The 20,228-nt window shown below is 42.9% G+C and overlaps 2 protein-coding genes across 4 annotated transcripts in view; both read right to left on the bottom strand.

Annotated features, from left to right (window-relative positions):
- Positions 1-1,039: 1,039 nt before the first annotated feature.
- Positions 1,040-12,774, bottom strand: ING2 (inhibitor of growth family member 2). Of its 3 annotated transcripts, none has more exons than XM_073341755.1 (2): positions 12,576-12,774; positions 1,040-4,482 (listed from the first exon to the last, which is right to left on the bottom strand). In XM_073341755.1, the coding sequence occupies exons 1-2, from the start codon at positions 12,772-12,774 to the stop codon at positions 3,815-3,817; spliced, it is 867 nt and encodes a 288-aa protein (XP_073197856.1). In that variant the 3' UTR covers positions 1,040-3,814. The 3 variants fall into 3 exon arrangements, with proteins under 3 accessions (XP_073197856.1, XP_073197857.1, XP_073197858.1); XM_073341756.1 differs by lacking the exon at positions 12,576-12,774 and adding an exon at positions 11,782-12,055; XM_073341757.1 differs by lacking the exon at positions 12,576-12,774 and adding an exon at positions 11,355-11,377.
- The window catches only part of CDKN2AIP (CDKN2A interacting protein), a 40,343-nt gene continuing 24,542 nt past the window's right edge, over positions 4,428-20,228 (bottom strand). Inside the window, exon 4 of the mRNA XM_073341753.1 lies at positions 4,428-4,482. The gene's annotated coding sequence lies outside the window, so the exon portion shown is untranslated. The remainder of the gene's footprint in view (positions 4,483-20,228) is intronic.

Raw genomic sequence — 20,228 nt, 5'->3', positions numbered from 1 at the left:
GGATAGGTAAAAAACAGCAAAAATGGTATGACCCTTTCATAAGCCAACCTTATACTTCAGGGTCAGCAAACTTTGCCTTCCAGCCCATCAGGCTAAGCCGCTAGTGGGCCTGTACATTTTGTTTACCTGGAGAGTTGGCAGGCACGGAGCCCCTCAGCTCCCAATGGCTGCGGTTCGCCGTTCCCAGCCAATGGGAGCTGCAACGACAAACTGCGGCCACTGGGAGCTGAGGGGCTCCGTGTCTGCGAATGCTCCAGGTAAACAAAACGACACTGTATTAGATATTCAATTCACTAGAGCTTAAAATCATCAAATTTTGCTATAGATCCGTTGATAAGCCAACCCCCGCTCTTTGATGCTTCACTTTTTTACCAAAAAAATTTGGCGTATGTACAAGTATATGCAGTAGTTTAAATATGACTGAGAGGGTATTCAAGTTCAAACACAAGATTCACACTGATACTTCTCAAAAGTGTACAGCACATTTATATGCACTGTGAAGAACTGGAAGTATGAGTTCCCATACACAACATTCCCAGTTGGTTACAAGAATAGCTTAAGTACAGCCTTAATCATTTTACCTCATTACTCTTAGTTCATTTGTGGAGAAGAGCTGTTTTCCAAGCCCAAATGAACTCAGATACTGAGCTGGGGAACACAGTACCCTGCAGTAACAGTGGAGTTGAAGACACAAAGTTTCCAGTGACAACCAGAGAATAAAACAGAAAGGTTAATTTTAGAATCACAGAGTATACTTAAACTTATAGATTATAGGTTTCAGAGTGGTAGCCGTGTTAGTCTATCAGCAAAAACAACAAGGAGTACTTGTGGCACCTTATAGATCAGATGGAATGGGTTTTAACCAAAAAAAGCTTATGCCCAAATAAATATGTTAGTCTACAAGGTGCCACAAGTACTCCTCCTTGTTTTTAGTATGGGTTATGGCACACTGCCACACATCATGTTAAATCCCTGTATTTCTGAAGACTGAAGAGATCTAAGTACAGGGAGACCCAAAATATCTTTTTTCCTGCAGCAGTTAGCTGAAAGGACTTCCATCTTCAGTATCCTTAAGTTTACTGACCTATTCCATATCCACTAGATAAAATTAGCTTGAAAGGTATGAAGTAAAAACCCCAATCCTGCAGCAGTCATGATGATTGAACCCTTTGAAACTAACCAAATGGATATATCCTTTGGTTTTTCCAGAGAAACACTAGGAAACAGGGAGGGTATTAGACAACCAACACTTTAAGCTACCACATGACCCATGTGGTGTCCCTGCCACTAAGAAAGAACAAGGCTTCCTATATTGGCTATTCCATAGGTGAGGTAAAATACATGACTGCACAAGGTGGGGCTCACTTCCCCAGTTCTTTGGCCACAAGAATTTCTGTCAGTTGAATAGCGTGCTAAATATACTCCGATTTCACAAACCATACTCCCTTTGAAGCATCATCAGCCAAAGCACGAAAAAAAGATGCACAATTGCTTAAACTGGGTTAATGTAGCATTTTGGGGTTAACTGTTCATTTCAGACCAGTACACATTACCCTTAGTAATCTGGGGACAATTGGAGGGGATATTGACATAGCTAAATGCTTTCCTAATACTATATGCTTAACATTAAACTTTTCAAAATAAAAAAGTTTAACTGAAATATCCAAATAGTAGGACTTTCCCCTTTCAGAATCCAAAATAAGTATGTTTTCACTAAGCTACCCACAATATCATAGCACATTTTATATAGCTAGCAATAGTATTTGAAAATTTCCTGAATACATACAGACCCACAGATTAAGACAAGCCTGTGGAGAAGTACCTGGACCATCACCCCCATTTAATTTATAATTATTTAGCTTGTGAGAGATGTGGCAATCTGCAATCATCATACGGTGCATTGGGCTTGTGGGTAAGAAAGGGGCATCTTCTCACCAATAAAAAGAGAAACATAACAGGTACTTACCAGCTAGGAAAGACAGAAGTGGCCATCTTACAAGTGGCAGCGTAAGGCTGCAACTGCTGGCTTTGCCTAATTTAGAAGGAAATTTGGAATGCAGAAGAGCATTAGGGACCAAGAAGTCACCAAGGAAGCAGGCTACTGGAGAAGTGGCTTCATGGATACTGTGAATATCAAACCCATATCATGCACCCAGTAGCTTCTGGGTCCCTCTCTTCGGAAGGCTCCTCAGACTGCCACATTCCTGGACAAATACAAGACCCACCATGAGCTTTTCTCCATGGGCTGCACTCCTTCCCACCTGAAAGAGACCAGCTCTTTGCACCTCCCTACTTCCCAGCCTCCCTTAGGAGTAAAGCCAGTTAGTCTGCTTTTAAACCATAATGTCTTTGTCTATACTAGATGCTAAGAGGTGTTTAAAAACCATGCTGGCTGAAGTGTTTTAAAGCAACAATCTCCTAGACTATCTAGAAAAGCCCTTGGAGATTTCCTATAGACATCGTTGCATGTGTTACATAGAGTTGCTGGTCATATTTTCAAGCTTTTCATATATCTGGGGGATGGAAACCTTTCAATCTCACGCTCATATGACTCTGGGAGCTGCAGCCACAGGCACACACCTATGCCTTAATCCAGGTCTGTCCATGGATATATCTTAACTCCACTAAAGTGGAGGTCAAGTTTGAGGAGCCCAGCAAAGCATGTGCAATCATATTTTGCACGTCTACATAAACTTGAGGAGTTGAGTTTATCAATATTCCTCTGCCAGCACCAACTCAAGACTTGTAGAGGTAGCAGCAAGACATAGCATAGTGGCAATTGTGAAGCACAGAAATATCAGAGAAGTGATATTCCTGGGGGAATTCTGTGCCAAAAAAATAAAAAATTTTGTGCATAATATTTTAAAAATTGCGTATTTCGTCAAAACATCATAATTTTGACAGTGGGAGCCTGGACGGGGGGCAGAGGAAATCACAAGTTCTGCAGGAAAAATTAAAATTATATGCTGAATATTAATCCTGCACAAATTCTGCATTGCAGAGTGATACAGAATTCCAGTGGTGCAAGAAAAAGAGCTTCACGACAGACTAGCACTCCTGCACACCACTTAAAATCAGGACCAAAGGAAACCCCATTAGGATGCTTGCTAGAATCCTTCTACAAAAGACATACAAAAGAAGTATACACAAGACAGTCAAGTTCAAGACTACCATAATTGCTACCCTATCCAGAAACTGACTCCCAAGTGTAAAGTCACCAAGGCAACAGTTTAATATTGACATAAAAAGCATAAATTAGTGGCATTTTCTTCCTGGAAATAATACATTCATCATATGAAAGCCACTGAAGAAACAGGTTGCTTTCTAGCTTGGAAGACTATTTTACAGTTAACAGCTGAATTCTTGAACCCCCGCTCCAGATATTATGTGATGTTCACAACAAATGGAGATTCTAGTAACTGTCTGAGGTTGTGAAACAGTGCTAGAGAGGTTAAATACCATTACTGTAATACGACCAGTCTTTCAGTGCTTCCCCACCACCATTAATTTCAGGATTTTTTTTTTTAAATGCTAACACAACAGGGAGTTTAAATGAAACAAAACCAAAAAACCCCACAACACTACTTGTAATTCCATCTGTGCAGTTCTGAGGCCACCCTGTTTTAATTATTTGGTTATTCAGTGCAGAAAGTTAAAGATCACAGAAAGTTTAACAGATTTTAACACTCCATTAATACTATAGATTAAAAAATATTGCATAGTCTTATGCATTTTTCCTAAAACATTGTTCTCTGTAAATTAAACAATTTTTATATAAAAGACACAGAACCCTTTAAAACATTTATAGCATTCACTACCTCGATCTTCTATCCTTTTTTGATTTGTCAGTACATTTGTCCATAGTTTTCTCATTATCTCCTCTGCACTTGGGACAATACCATTTCCCCTTTGGTTTATAGGTGAGTCCAACACATGAAAAATGAAACCACTCAATGGGACACTGTTCATTATCACATCCTATCATCTCTCCATAGGACACTTGGTTACATAAGCAGTAAGTTGGTTCATTGGGATCTATTGCAAATTCAACAGGTGAAACGTCTCTTTCTTGTTTGGCCTTGGAGCGTTTCTTTTTCTTGGCCGATTTGGATCTCTTTTCTTTAGGTGGCTGGTCATCGCAGTCTTCAATCCCATTTGTTATATGGCACAGATCACGACTTTCGCTAGTCCGCTGGCGACGGGGTCTACGTGAAGATCTTTCTGGTTGGCAAGATTCCACTTTTGCCTTTTCTAGAGGCTTTTCGTTATCTGACTCTTGGAAACACTGAGAGTGAATCTCCATTTGCCGGGCCCTATTCTCTACCAGTTCAAGCATCTGAGTAACTATTTGAATTTTCTCATCTCCCAGTTCTTGGCTGTTGATTAGTGCTCGCTGAAGATGCTGTTGCAACCGTTTCTTCTGAATGGGATCACTTTCTGTCTTATATTTCTCATAGACATCATCGATTTCTTTTAATGCTTCTATAAAAGAAGAATCAGCACAAATTTTTAGTAAGGGGGGGAGAGAGGAAGAATTATGCATCACAAAGTGGATCAAGAAAATGTAGATACATTTATTCCAAGCGGTAGTTCAGTCTAACATGCATACCATATACTTCAGTTAGCAGAAAACTTGACCTATAGCCTACATTCATGGAATAAATTCAATATTTAGTGCTACTATAAGACAGGCCCTCAGATAAGGAACTCTGATTTAATGATCAACAGAACAGTCTGCTGCAATAGAGTTTTTGCAAATTGTAAGGAACAAAAAAAAAAAAAGCTATTCAAGACACTGGAAAGACTAGTACACAACTGGCAGGAATCCTTGGTATATGCTAGATTGCAATAGTTAAAGAGTCCAACTGACAAGCCAGGAATTTAGAGTTAGCAATTCCTTTGCCCATCCAGTGGTAAAGACAATAGAAGGGGGAAATTTCTGTAATGATTAAAGCAAGATTTACTGCTCTGCCAAAGACTAGTTAAATAGCCTCTGTGTCTCAGTTTATCTTTATATAAGATTAACCTAACCTCAAATGGCACTGAAGCAGTGTTTGTAATGCACAGCAATCCACCAATGAATTATAGTCGTGCATAGCTCACTTTTGCCAAAGAACAGTAATAGGATAGATTAAAATATGCAATATTAAGAGTGTTGCTTTATTATATGGGGTGTGGGTTTTTTTTTGCTATTCCATAATAGAAAAGCGTCCATCTACAATGGCTAGGGATAATCGGCCAAATTATCTTGATTATCACTACAAAAGTTTTTTTTCCTCCTGCCGATAATAGCTCATCTTAACTAATTAGCCTCTCAGTTTGTATGGCAACTTCCAATTTATCTGTATCTTCTTACTATACGTTCCATTCTATGCATCCAATGAAGTGGACTGTAGCCCATGAAAGCTTATGCTCTAATAAATTTGTTAGTCTCTAAGGTGCCACAAGCACTCCTATTCTTTTTGCGGATACAGACTAACACGGCTGCTACTCTGAAACCAAATTAAGAAGAGTCAGTTTTACCAATAAGTTTAGCTTTTTTCTACCATATTTTGTTCAAGACAGACTTTTTATGCCTAATTTAGGGCTAAGTTTTCAGTCAGTTATGAGAAGTCACTTTGAAAAGTGAATGAACAAAGCTACTTTGATGTAGGCCAACTATAAGTCAATTTAGGCATGTCCACACAAGCTTTTCCACTGGTTTAACAGAACCAATTTAAAACAGATTTTGGTTAAACTTGTGTTTAGACAAGGCCTTAGATTGTGAACTTTTCAGGGCAGGGGCCACATCTTCTATGTTTGGTGCATCCTAAGAGATTTTCAACAACAGTTCAAAGATAATTTTACTAATTAAGTGTTCACTAAACTTCTAGAGGCATTTGCATGTCTTAGTATAGGTTTATTCCCCCCCTCCTTTTTTTGGGTTTGGCAAATCATGCACTCTCATGCCTCCCTCTTCCAAAACAGCAACAAAGAATCTTCAGTGCAAGTTATGAGTGCACTGAACTTCAGTTTTCTTTTGTTCTGTTAGAAGTATTCTTCCCCAAACTCATGGTGACCTAGAACCTTTATTACACTTAAAACAATGATAAAGGCTTTGCTAAACGTGGAATAGCCAACTGCTAATATGGCATCTTTAAAGTCTTATGCACAGTGTGTCACTGTGGTAATATTAGATACAGAGTTGTGACTTACTGAAGTGTCAGTGGAAAAAAGTACAGGTACAACGGTCCTGTAAGTAAATATTTTGTTTGCCTGTAGTGTTTGCAGTGTAAACATACCCTGAGTTGCAAATGATGCAGGTAAATAGCTTATGTAACAGCTGTTCCCATTGTAATAAAAAGACCACACATGTTCTGAAACATCTAAACTTAAACTGACAACATCCCTTTGAAGTCTATACATGAGACATTGTGTCATCTACACTATTCCACCCAGAGGACTTGAAATCCTAGAGCAGTGTCATCCAAAAAAAGTCAGTTGAGTCCAATCTCTTCAGCCTAAAGGCTGAACATATTACTTCATAAAGGTCATGGGGCTGCAGTCAATGCTCTGAAGTAGATTCTCTGTCCCGTGCGTCTCCCTTTGCCATTCAGGTGAAATGGGAAGCAGATATCACTTGCAAGTCCCCAGTGGGGATTTCTTCTATGGGCAGATCCTGTGGAGTGGGTGTTTCCACTGAAGTGCTACAGTGGCACCTTGTAGGCACTGCCTACACAGATGGGAGGGGGTTCTTCCATCACCCAGATAATCTACCTTCCAAAGAGGCAGTACCTAGGTCGATGGAAGAATTCTTCCGTCAACCGAGTACTGTCTCTATCAGGTGGGGAAAGCAGGGTATAAGTTAGTACACCTACTCCTCTAGGGGTGTGTGAATTTTTCACCCACGAGAGACATAACTATACCAATGCAAGTTCCTAGTGTAGACCAGCCCCCAGACATTGAAACATAGTGCATGTGAAGGTCGAGTGAAAATAGCTAGCCTTCCGTTTCTCCATTTTTTATTCTTTGGATCACTTTGTAAGATTTCTCCCCAAGAAGGGTGCCACAGTTTAAGAACTATGGGACTAGTATTTCAGTTGCTCACGTGACAAATGCAAGAAGCAAGCCAAACAAGCACCAGTTTTTAAATATTCCAGTTTTAACAATCTAAGGCATTAGGTAACATTAAGAAGTTTTGTATAAGTTTGATTTGACGGTGTTCCTTTAGTGCAACTTTTAACCGAAATGGGGTGAGGGATGGAGACAGTATACACTCCTGAATATATGCAACTACTTTAGGTAAGTACACATTGTGTTCTGACCCAGAGTACAGAAATAATAAGCCAAATCTACACAAAAATCATATGGCTTTAACAATACTAGTATAGTTAAAGCAGTACAACTCTCCTAGTCTGGACACAATTATACCAAGTATAAATATGCTTATATAGCTTATTCTCATATGGGAAGAAAATAAGATATACCACCAGCATAAGGCACAGTATACCAGTATAACTGCATCTATATTCGTAAGACAAAAGATCTCACTTATAACCAACATAGTAATGTCATTATAAAAACCATGCAGACCAGGCCTAAAACAGGACCTTGTCCGGATATTAAAATATAAATGGGTAAGGGTAGAGGAAGGGACCACCACAAAATTAGGATGTCCCCTTTTTTCCTTGGGTGCATACCTTAATTACTCCACCATGTTTATCTACAGATAGTTTCTTCAAGCTTAACCAAATTTAACAGGACTTCAAATCATTGAAATCTCACTTACCTGAGCTCCCCATCTATTCAAAACAGTGTGATTTCTCCAGACTTTCTAAACTTAAATTAGCCTGGACAAAGTTGTGCTTTTTCCCCCCCCCCAACAAGAGGCTGCTGTAGCACTTGGTGGTTCAGCCCTCTCAAAACTAACAAAATGTTATTTTTGTGGGGAGGGAAGACACTAAATTGGACCTGGGGGAAAATAGCTAACCTAGTTTCCTGGAGGACTGGGAGAGGGGTGCAATACATTCAGTCCACCCTTACTAAAGTCAGTTCTATACAGTTAGTTACGGGAAACCAAATCTGAAAGCCAGTTTACTTGCTGGTACCGTTCTACTGTCTTTGACAGACCACTTGTCTAGGCTTCCTTGGGTTAGATACTTTGATGGTATTTGATTACCTGATGCTGTACCTCAGTTTACACTACAGGTTAAGCTATTTTTCATAATGTAGCATTTCTGTAAAAGGCCAGAGTTTTTTCTTGAGAGCCTTTTCAACCTGTATATTGCTGATTTGGGAACAAAAGCCAGATATAAGGTAGCTTTTAAATTTATTCTTGCAATGCAATTTACAAAAAGCATACATTCTCTATTTCTTAGAGTTTGAGACAAGGGACAACACACACCAGGTTCCTTCCCTCTTTTCCCAGGCTCCTAGACTCCAGCTCCACCACCACCAGTCACTGATGCTGCTTCTTTATAGCAAAAGCAAGAGCAAAAAACATTCAGAGGAAAAACAAATTCAAGATACTGAAATATTATAGTTAAAAGCAAAAAAGCATAAAAATCAGGGTTTTCAGAGCGATGGCTCTTGGCAACTGCAATTCAGCCATCATGTAGAGCAAGAATTAATGCTTGCCTCCTGTCATAAGTTTAACACCCCCCCCCCCAAGAGATCACTTTAGACTGATCATGCAAGACCGATACTGTCTGACTAAAGGTCAGACACCCTCCCTCTCCTCCCCCCCATGAAGCAACACCAACAACTTTAAAATGATCTAAATTATACTAGCCATGATATCAAAATGTCTTCAAACTCATCCGGGAATATTTGGAGAAAATCCTCTGAGGTTCAATGTCCTCAAAAAGCAATAAAAATATATAAAAAGTCATAACTAGCTATAAGATCAACAGAGAAACAATTTCACATTAACGTATGCAACAAGAATACATACCATTTCTTAGAGATTGAAACTACCAAGGATTCAGAAAGTGGTTGCACAGGAACAGCCACATAAGCTTGTGTGGTTAAGAGAAACTGTTTGACCTTTACAACAGGATTCAGTGTACCTCAGCAAATAAGATAGTTGTAAGCTTTCTGGATTCCAGAAAGTTTACAAAAGCCTAGTCTCATGCATCTTTCCTGATTAATTAGAATGATAAATTCAAAGAACACCTTTTCAATTGCCATACAGGCCACCTTAAGGGAATTGACACAACTGAAATATCTCCTTTCACCCAAATATGAATAATATTTTGTTACAAAGCTGGGTAATATGTATCCAGTTGTGCTCTCTCTAGCCTTTTAGTTGATACATCATAAGGATTGGAACTCCGCCGTCCTAGCAATAAGTTTTTGATTCAATCTGGTATCTCTTCAATCTTTCAGCTGATAACTCCACTGAGTTACAGATCCCAGCAATAATTAGAATGAAGGGCTTTAGGATAGCCCAAACAAGAATCTGAATAGTTTGTCTGGAATGGAATGTTTTAAATATATGTTTAATTTACACTTCAGTTGCAGATAACATTTTAATGACTGCTCAGATTGTTTTGCTGTACTACAAATCTCTTCCAATGTTTAATGAAGGATTTGAATAAGACAATCTTACTAGTTTGATTATTCCTTGTTACCAATTCTTTAGCGTGATCAGGGTCAAGCACGTGACCTCACATCCCAGAGAAGTGAATGTTAATTGTGTTTATATTCAATGTAGTTTTATAAACAGACTTTTGACTCTTTACCTTGTCAATGAGTATTATCATATGATAAACAAGGGGTCGGCAACCTATGGCACGCGAACCAATTTTTAATGGCACACTGCTGTCTGCCAGCAGCGTGCTATTAAAAATCCTGCCCGGCCCAGCCCACTCTTCTCCACCCACCACTCTCTCCTTGCAGGGCAGGCAAGCTTCCCCCTCCCCCTGCCTCTTCCCCCAGTGTGCAGGGTTCCTGCTCCTCCTTCTCTCCCTCCCTGCCGGGGCCTTGCTACGGAGCACAAGAGGGAAAAGCAGAGCCACAGCGCGCTCTCTGCTCCAGGGACATTGGGGAAGGGGGTGGAATCGGCATATCCCCTCCAGCCCCGTGCTGTGAGCCGCTCAGGGAGCATCCCCACGACCCCAGCCCTGACTTCTGCACCCACCCCCCACATACCCAGTCCCCCCCCCCACCCCATGCCCTGACCCTTGCATCCCCACATCCTCATCCCCACCCCTTGCACCAACAGGAGCTCCTGCACACACACACACTCACATTCCCACCTGCACCCCTTGCACCAAATGGGAGCTTCTCAGGTAAGCGCTCCAGACCCAAATCTCCTTCCCCAACCCTGAGCCCCCTCCCTCATTCTAGCTCCTGGCCAGACCCTGCACCCCAACCCCCAGCCTGCTTCTTCACCCCCAGCCCTGTTCTCAGAGCACTCCCACCCTCCTCTCAGTGCAGAGAGGGTAAGAGAATGGGCCAGAACCAGGGAGAAAGGAGGTACCTACTCTACGTGGACAGGGCTGGGATCCTGGCCGACAGTGGGCTGAGCGGGGCCGGCAGCCAGGATCCTGGCTGACAGGAGCCGGCGGACGGAATCCCAGACTAGCAGCGGGCTGAGCCGCTCAGCCCACTGCCAGTCTGGGGTTCTGGCTGCCAGCCCGGGTCCCGGCTGCAGGTCCCACTCAGCCTGCTGCTGGCCTAGGTGAACAGAACCTCAGGCTGGCAGCGGGCTGAGCGGGCCAGTGGTGCAAGATCGGCATTTTAATTTAATTTTAAATGAAGCTTCTTAAACATTTTGAAAACCTTGTTTACATACAACAATAGTTTAGTTATATAATATATAGACTTACAGAGAGAGACCTTCTAAAAAACGTTAAAATGTAGTATTGGCATGCGAAACCTTAAATTAAAGTGAATAAATGAAGACTCAGCACACCACTTCTAAAAGGTTGCCGACCCCTGTGATAAACTAATGCCTCAACATACATACAGAGTAACTAACTTACAGCTGTCGTGGGAACTATGAATGACTTGCACTTTTAAGAGTCCCAACACTACATTATTGCTCAATTTAAGAAACATTTGTCTGTAAGGTGAACTCCTATATACTATGATAATACAAATAAGTTCTTTATAAAAGAAAAATTCTGGTGCAGTCCACATTCAGAGAGGTTCATTTGAACCAAACTATTCAGTTGTGCATTCAGTCATGCTGCACTGTACAGCCTAGTAGATAGAACTGGAAGTCTTCCATTGCCTTACTAAAAAGGAGTACTTGTGGCACCTTAGAGACTAACCAATACCCATGTCAATTCCTTAACCCTGTGCCACTTCCACAACCTCCCCACCCCCATTTGTAAAACTAGAGGTAAAACACTTAGAAGTTACATTACCTTTCATCCAAGAATTTCATATATCTCCATCCCACAGCACACTTTACCCTACAGATCATGCTAAATGTGAGGGTCCAAGTGTGGTGAGGTTAAGGGACAAGCAAACTCTGCAAGGAGCAATTTCACAGCCTAGTGTGCCTCACACTACAGCGTACAAAACCCCAGACAGCATATACACTGGGAACTGAACTGCAATCTAATAAAATCATAGCAGGATGGGATTCTCGAAAGAACAGCTTGTCAGAATGAAGAGATGGAGAAAGGTTAAAATGAACAAATAAGGCTTTAAATTAATCTTAGCCGTTTAGAAGGTATTACCAAACATATCTAAATTAACCATAAGCTACCTATACATCAGTTTCTTCAATACCGTTACCCTCCCCCAGATTCTTTTCTAGAAAGATAAATATACTGTAATTAGTCGAACCTGCTTGCAGCATTACTTCTAAACTCAATTCCTTGATCCTCAGAGGGGATGTCTTAAGTCCACCGTGCCTCTGCAGTTGCAGATAAAGACCTAGGCTCTCGAGCACCCACTCAAAACAGCCAAGCGGAATTTTACCAAACTTTCTAAGGAGGCGGGTTCTCTGCTCTAGGCCAAGAGTAAGTGCTATTTTGCCCTTCCACAGCACTCCCCCTCAAGCCCCCCTCGGCAGATGATCGTCCCACCGGAACACAGACATAACATCGAGCAGCTCAGAGACTTGCCCACGCACGAGTCGCCGGCCAGCACATGTCACCCTGCCCAGGCTGGGGCAGAGCGGAGACCCCTTTCAGCCACTCTCAGGGGCTCGGCCTCTCCGAGCCAGCTCCGCCGCACACAGAAGGGCTCCTCCACCCCCAGCTACGGGGGTTCCCGTAGCTACCGGACGCGGGAGTGGAAAAGAGATACAGGAGCCGCCGCCCCTCGACTCCCCGGGGTGCTGAAGCCCCGCGCTGCCCGCTCCCTCCCCAGCCGCAGCAGGGACGGGGGGCTTCCCGCGGCCCCAGAGCCTCTCCAAGCGAGCGCGGGGGGTGACAGGGCTGAGGCAGCGGGCGGGAGGGGTCGGGTCCGCCAAGCCCGGCCCGCCCTGGGGCCAATAACCAGCCCCGGCCCCGCATCCCCCCGGCCCGCGCCTCAGAGGCTGGACTCCGCCCCCTTCGGCCCGGAGGGCGCGTCTCCCCCTCCCAGCCGGGACTCGGCCGGCCCCGGCCCCGGGCCCGGCCCCGGCCCGCGCTCACCTTGGCACTGCGTGTCCAGCTCCCGCAGCAGGGACACGTTGCGCTGGATGTCCAGCGGCAGCGACTCCACGCACTCCAGATAGTCCTGCACGTAGAGCGAGAGCAGCCGGGCCCGCTCCCCGCCGGGCCCCGCCAGCGCCGCCGGGCCCGGCACCAGCTGCGGCCCCCCCAGCATCATCCCCCCGCGCCAGCAGCACATGCACCCCCGGCCCCAGGGCCCCGCCGCCCCCTCCCTCCCTCCCTCCCGGCGCTCACACCCTGCCGGGGGCGCCCCCCTGGGCCGGATCCCCGGGCCCTCCCGCCGCGGCTCCCTGCAGGCGGCGTACGGGGCTGGCCGGCTCGGGCTCTGCTCCCGCCGCTGCCCCCACGGGACGGGCAGGTCCCGGGGTCCCTGGGCTTCCCCCCGCCCTAGCTCCCCGGCCGCTGCCGAGGCAAACCACTTTGAGCCCCCGCCCCCGGCCGCACAGTGGACTTTGCGCATGCGCGAGGCCCTGCCCTAATAAGGCGCGGCTGGCGGCGCTGTGAGGGGTTCGCATTCTCCCGCCTTCCCCTCCGGGCCGTTCCTATTGGTTCGGGGACTGGACGTCAGTGGGGAGGCGTGGCTCTCTTAAAGGGAAAGAGACACCCCTTCCAGCCCCTTCCGCCTTAGCACTGCGTTCTCTCGCCTGCTCTCAGAGGGGCTCTGCCCCACGGTGCGGCTGGCAGACAGGGGGCGCTCCCAGCGCGTGGGCGGTGGGACCCTGTGTCACACCGTCACCCGTCCCATGTCGGCTGCGGCTTGCCCCGTACTGGGGCAGTGTCGGGCTGCAGGGAGCTGGGGGGAAGAAGGAGGCGTGTCACACTTGTTAAATGTAAGTGGGGATACACCACTGCCCTTCTCTATTAAAGGCAGGAGGTGCACAGGTGTAAATCAGAACAGATTTTGTCTCAAGGCAGTGGAATGCCATAGCTGCGCCTGGTGATGATAAGGTGCTGTTATAAGATGTATTTTGAAAACTGATGCTTCTTCCACTGCACTTTCCTTTCTGTAAGTATCATCTTTGGAACCATTTCAGCATCTGAAAGAATAATTCACCATGCTGAAACCTAATTTCTGGTTTCCAATAGCACTACATTGGGGGTACAGCGAAGGGGAGGGAAGTTCTATTGCAGTGCAATGTATATGCAGGTAAAAAGTGTTTGTGGGTAGCTGGTACCTTTATTACCGAAACATCTCCAGCAGCTATGGCTAATTTATTTCTAAGCAGAAACGCATTCTTTAGAATGGGGAGAGATTTGTACCAGTAGTATATTAATAGGCTATAAGCAGGCAAACGATACATTTCCACTACACTAGAATATGCTCCAAAAGCACACTTTTCTCACAATGGCAATTTATATGATGTGATCTCTAATTAATTATAGTCTTTGAGTTGCAAGTAGCTCTATCTTAGGCCATTCTAGCCCACAATAAGAGTTCTTATTCCTTCATCAAGAAAATCAACAATTCATTAAAAACTATTATTTAGAAAAGCTCAATGACAATTTATCCCCAGGAGTAATTTCAGAGAATTATAAATAAAGCCTCAAAGAAATTTAGTCTTTTAAAATCCACTTGCCTGCCATCAAAGTCTCAAATTTTAATAGAGCTTCCTGTCTCCCCAAAGTCTGATGCAGAATTTGTCTCAGACATTAGCAACAAGAAACATAGGCTTACATTTCTTAGCAGTGAAAGACTTGGAACAATTATGCACGTTTAGTTACAAAGAAATTTGGATTTAATCTACAAAACTCTTTTCAGACATTTTCATATGAACTCTGCTACGTTGACAATATTTGCTATCACAACATGGCCAACTGACAACTCGAGCAGCTACTCCATCTACTATGAAGAACTCAGAGAGGACTCAACTGCACAGTTTACCCAGGAATTTAAGGATTTCATCAACTTCTGCCTGAAACAATTCCAAGAGAAACTCTACAACCTCATCTCCCACAATTCCACCAGGGACCTTCTACATGCTTCCCACGATATACAAACAAGGGAACCCAGGCAGCTCCATCATAGGTGGCCATGGCACTCTTACTGAAGGAATATCAGGACTCATAGAAACAATTCTCAAACCACTCACCACACAAAGGGCCAACTTCCTCCAAGACACAACCAACTTTCACCAGAAACTCCACAACATTAACAACCTCCCTCAGAACACCATCCATGCCACCATGGATTTTTTTCAGAGATCAGTTTCTAAAGTGAAACTAGCCAGTTTCATTTTAATTTGTGGTAAGTTGTTAAACAGTTTCATTTTAGGGCTCTGATCATCACTCTATGGATGATTCAGTCCACATTGTCAATGCAATATCTACTGGTGCTATAAATAACATTTATAGTGTAAATTGAGGACTTTATGTACTTTTCTTCCAATGCAAAATTACTAGATTCATTTAACTGGTACAAAATGCTTTTAAAAGAAGTTGTATATTTTGAGCTGTTGTCATTACACTTGTAATGAGTATGGACATCTGTATCATTCTGCAATCTTATAACAGAATTCAACTGAAAAATACAAGTTTCCATTGAAGAGCCATAAATAAAGCCATAATCGTAATTTTCTCTTATGTTGATGACAGCATGTTTAAACTGCTAAATCCCAATCTATTTCTATAATCTAGGATTATGCATGCACCATTGGTAGAGTAATATTCAATAAAATTAGTTTTGAATAATTCAGAGAGAGGGCATGAAAATGGTTTTATAGATGGCTATCTTCTGTGTAATCTTACTAATACTGCTAAAAGTTTGCAAATTGTGTGACACTGCAGAGTTTCAGTAGTAACCTTACCAGTGCTATGTAAAAAGATATGACATCTTCCTATTCTGCTCAGTGTTTCCCTGTTTACATGTCTAAGGATTGACTACAGCATTGCACAGTTCATTTGTTTTTCCATCAGGACCCCTATATACTTTTCAGTCATGCTTTTCAGTATTCAGTCCCTCATTCTGTAGGCTTGGCCTACATTTTTTGTTACTAGATGTATTACTTTGTCTTGGCTATATTAAAATGCTCATTTGTGCCCAGTTTGCCAAGTGATACCGATTGCATTGCATAACTGACCTGTCCTCAGGATTGTATTTTCTACATCACTAGTCTTTGTGTCATCCATAAATTTTGTAAGCAATGATTTTGTAAGCAATGATCAAGTTGCAGTGGGGGAGGTTTAGATTGGATATTAGGAAAAACTTTTTCACTAAGAGGGTGGTGAAACACTGGAATGCGTTACCTAGGGAGGTGGTAGAATCTCCTTCCTTAGAGGTTTTTAAGGTCAGGCTTGACAAAGCCCTGGCTGGGATGATTTAACTGGGAATTGGTCCTGCTTCGAGCAGGGGGTTGGACTAGATGACCTTCTGGGGTCCCTTCCAACCCTGATATTCTATGATTCTATGATTTTATATTTTCTTCAAGATCATTGATAAAAATATTAAATATGATTGGGCCAAGAACTGATCTCTGCAGAACTCCAGTAGAAATAAATCCATTTAATGATGATTCTGTATTAACAATTATATTTTGAGAGCTAACAGTTAGTTACCCTTAATACGTCCCATATTGATTTTTGCTAACTTTTTAAATCATAATGTCATGTAGTACTAAATCAAATGTCTTTTAGAGGTCCATCTGGTGCAGAAGGAGAGAAGCAGTCCCTAAAGATGCTGAGCCCCCTAGCTTGCATTGACTTTGAGAATGCTGAGTTACCAGGAACGAAGGAAGACAGGTCCCAAACTATATATGATTCAAGATTAGAACTAAAATCCTGTAGATACTCTCAAAGCACATTAGATACTAATACATCTTACAGAGCACAGCTGTAATGCATTCACACTGATTCACTCCATTAAGCAGACGACAAGTCACCACATGCTGTACAAGTTGAACACTGAAAGTGATTTTCAGGCATGACCCCATGTAGGATGCACTGTAGTAATCAAACCTAATTAAATTTTTATCTTATGTACTGAAATAATACATAGTAGAAATCAGAGAATTTTAGATTTGGAGAAGAGGTACTAAGTCACCTAGCCCACCCGCACTGTTAGTGCAGGATTGTTCCCAACAGTATATTTGTTCAGTCATTGTCCAGTTTAGTCTTAAGAGTCTCAAGCACTGCATCCATCCTTTCTCGAGGGAGATTATCCCACTGTCTAGTAGACCTCACAATGATAAATTGTTCCAGGTCTACAGTCCTAAATTTTCCTTTTCTCGTTTGCATCTCATTACCAGTTTTACCCCACTGTAAACAATCCTTAAACAATCACTTTCTTACACCCTCCAAATACAAGTAGACAGTTATCATGTCCTATCTAATGATGGACTTCTGTTACTAAGTAGTGCAATAATTTGTTAAGGATTTTTTATTGATGAATGCAGCCATTTCTTTAACCCTCTAAAAAGTCGCAGCATGTGACAGGTTAACGAAAAGCAAGGTCATCAGTTAGAAGAAGTGCATAAGTGGCTCCAGTCACAAAAGATATGTTTAGCATTAAGTGGAGGTGTCCCAAGGATCACATAATATGCTTTTTCCAAGCAAGTGGAAAGAAATTAATAGCCACACAGATTTCTTGGCCACATCTTCCTCCTTCTGATTCTCTTCCTGTGACACATAACAGTCCAGTCTCCCGTGGGCTATAATGCTTTGGTCTCATTTCAGTTACTGGGTTTAGTGTGCAGGTGCTGGGTGGTATTAGTGGTCTACAATATACAGGACGTTACACTAGATAATTTAGTGGACCCTTCTGGCTTAAAGTCTATGACTTTTTATATGCCAGTACATCACTGGTGAAGAAATCCAGAAAGCTGCCATGCAACCAAAAAACGACCATAAAAATAAAGAATCTGCACAAACAAGCAAGTTTTGCCTATTAATTAAAAAAAAAATCCTAAATTTTGTATTCAGGAGTCCAGTATACCAAGATAGATTAGCCCCCAGGCAGATGTAATTTATATAGTTGGCACTTAGCTGATAATCCAAGATGTTTTCCTTTGCAGTGCAACAGGGCTAATATTTTACCACTGATCGCTGTTCTTGAACAACTTTTTCAATATGGAGTTAGCCAAAAACATGCTTGCCTGTAACTTCAAACATGGATATCTTCTTTTTAAACATCATAATGGGCTTGATTCATCTGGGTGGCACAAAGGGATTCATCCACAAAAGCAGGTGCTCTGCAAATATCATCACCTTCTTCTGGGGTTCCACATGTGGAGGGCAGCTTTAAAATTATATGTGGGACACCAAAAGAACCCCTTGATGAAGCTGCCCAAGAGATGTGCTAAATCAACACTTCTTCTGGGTAGCCAGCCATGTGCCCTTCTTAGTCAGTCCTACCATCCAATTCCACAGTACCGAGTAGTGGAGCAGAGGTTGAGGACACCCTTTGCTTCTGTAATACTCTTGCAAAAAGAGCTACCAATGCCTGTCTCCTACCGTTTCAAGAATTTGATCTCCAAGGTGTCTACCAATATGCTTGTCATGGGATAGAGACACGCTATCATGGGGTGTTGGGTCAAGGAAGACCAAAAATTGGGAAGCAACCGCTTCAGTATGGCAATTGTCGCTAGAGCTGCCCATCTGCAGGGCAACTGGGCCTAATTGCTAGAGTCAAAATGGCTACACTAGCTTCAGGATAGCATAACCTAGTGGTCAGAGTCCTTAAAGCTGCCCTATGGGCAGTTGTGCCCAACCCTCCCAGCAGTAGGTGCAGGTCAGGATAAGGTCCCCTGAGCCCAATCTACTCAACCAGGTCCCAACCCAAGACCCTGGGAAATCGGTCATTCTTAACTCAGGTTTGGGTTTCTGATTCAACAATCGCATTCCCTGGGCTGTTTCCTACCTTTGTTTCCTGCTCTGCCAGTTCCTCTGGGAGTGACGTCCTTCCATCTCTCTCATGGTTGGATGGGGTTCCACCATTGATGCAGCTCATTCAGTCCCCGCCATCTGGAACTCCCACAATTCTCTGGCAGTGTCTGCAGCATGCAACTGCTCTCCTCTTCAGTCAGCCCTCACTGAGATGAGCTGCTCCCTTTTATATCCTGTTTCTAATTGGAGCATGCCCAACAGAGGCAAGGGGGAACGGCTGCTGGCCTCTTCAGCCCACATTGTGTGGTTAATCTCAGCTGGGCCAGTTTGGCATAGATATATCTCATCACAATGCCTTAGGTAAAAATTCCTTCCTGAGTTCATATTCATGAGAGGAGGAATCCATGATTAATATCCAAGTAATTGTCCATTTTTCCCTCAGATACTAGTAAAGTGAATTCTGTCTGTATCCTCTGAGACAGAATTAAAAACTGATTGTGTAGAAATATGGCAGTAAATCAAATTTATGTGATGCTCCATCTCCCAATAACTGCTTATTCTATTTGAATACTGTAGTTCTTTCGACCTGAGTTCTATGTTCTGGCTTAATTGCATTTGTCAAGGTGCTCCAGTGTTTTCAGGGATTCCAAATGTAGGTTGAGCTACATTAAGGAATCTACCATTATTTTACATATAAGTGATTTTCAAAATGGGACTCTAGTCCTTCCTCACCTGCTATTTCAAAGAACACAAGATAAGAGCCTTGCTTTTGGGCTCTAAAGCTGGTAATGCCATTTGGAATAGAACTGCAGATGATATTCTGAGAAGCCACGCAACCACAATGAACTAAAAATGGAAGTTTCTGTGGCGTAGGCTCCAGGGGATTGATCAGAGGCTAAAACTGATGAATAAACACCGGCCAGCCATATTTTCAAAATGAAAGTTTGGGTAGTCCTGTGAAACAAATGGGAAACCAGGCTAAAATGTTTAACCTGAGTATTCTTGGGTGATCTTTACAAATGGATTATAGTAATTGTCAGAATTATTTGCTGGGTTGTTCCTGGCTCATACCTGAGCCTGATTTGTAAAGCTCAGAGGATACCTTTATCTGTGTAAGCTGTTTTAGTTTCATGTTTCATCCTTTAGATGACAAATGTGATTCTAAAATGTGTTCATATTTGCAGGAGGAGAGTTGTGGGAGTTTCACTTTTCTGAAAATTCCAATGTGCCTGGGTACTTTGTGATGGTAAACACAGCTGATATTGAAGGGAAAATGAAGCTAGTTTCTCATAGACTGAAGCTTGAACCAGGATGAAATCTCTTGCAAGATTCACTCTAGTTCACTTTTTACCATTGAACTGATGTTTCAAGACATTGGACCAGACTCAGCCTAGGTTTATACTGGCTTCCATGAGTAGAAGACCAAACACAAGGCCATCTGGGAGAAAATCCACCAAGGGGAAAGCTATGATGACAGCAACAACCACAACATCCTTTCTGTTGGGAGTGTACCAGAGGGCCAGTGCAACCCCAAAACTGTATAGTGCTGTCTGGAGAAGAGGCACTGCCAAAGCAGCCAATGATGAACTGATTAAATCCATCATCTCGGGAGCCCCACAAGCAGCGGACTGTATTGATACAACCCTTGGCCTTCCTTGCCTGAATACCTCCTACTATTTGCCAATTTTATTAGGCTTGTCATGTCTAAACTGTAGATTGTAATTTATCTGAGGCAGAGACACTCTTTCTGTGTCTTATGTGTCTTATAACACTCTTTTGGATGATTGATAACAGCATGGAATATATGGATACTGG

The sequence above is a fragment of the Lepidochelys kempii genome, chromosome 4, assembly GCF_965140265.1.
Source record: "Lepidochelys kempii isolate rLepKem1 chromosome 4, rLepKem1.hap2, whole genome shotgun sequence".
NCBI lineage: Eukaryota > Metazoa > Chordata > Testudines > Cheloniidae > Lepidochelys > Lepidochelys kempii.
The sequence above is the reverse complement of the archived record's forward strand: the minus strand, read 5'-3'. Positions and strand labels throughout refer to the sequence as shown.

What these genes read in the sequence shown, in the direction of transcription:
- ING2 (XM_073341755.1), bottom strand. Translation starts at nt 12,774, where the DNA reads ATGTGCTGCTGGCGCGGGGGGATGATGCTGGGGGGGCCGCAGCTGGTG. An exon ending in GCTGGACACGCAGTGCCAAG is followed by an intron (nt 4,483 to 12,575) that starts GTGAGCGCGGGC and finishes CTTCTTTTATAG; the next exon opens with AAGCATTAAAAGAAATCGAT.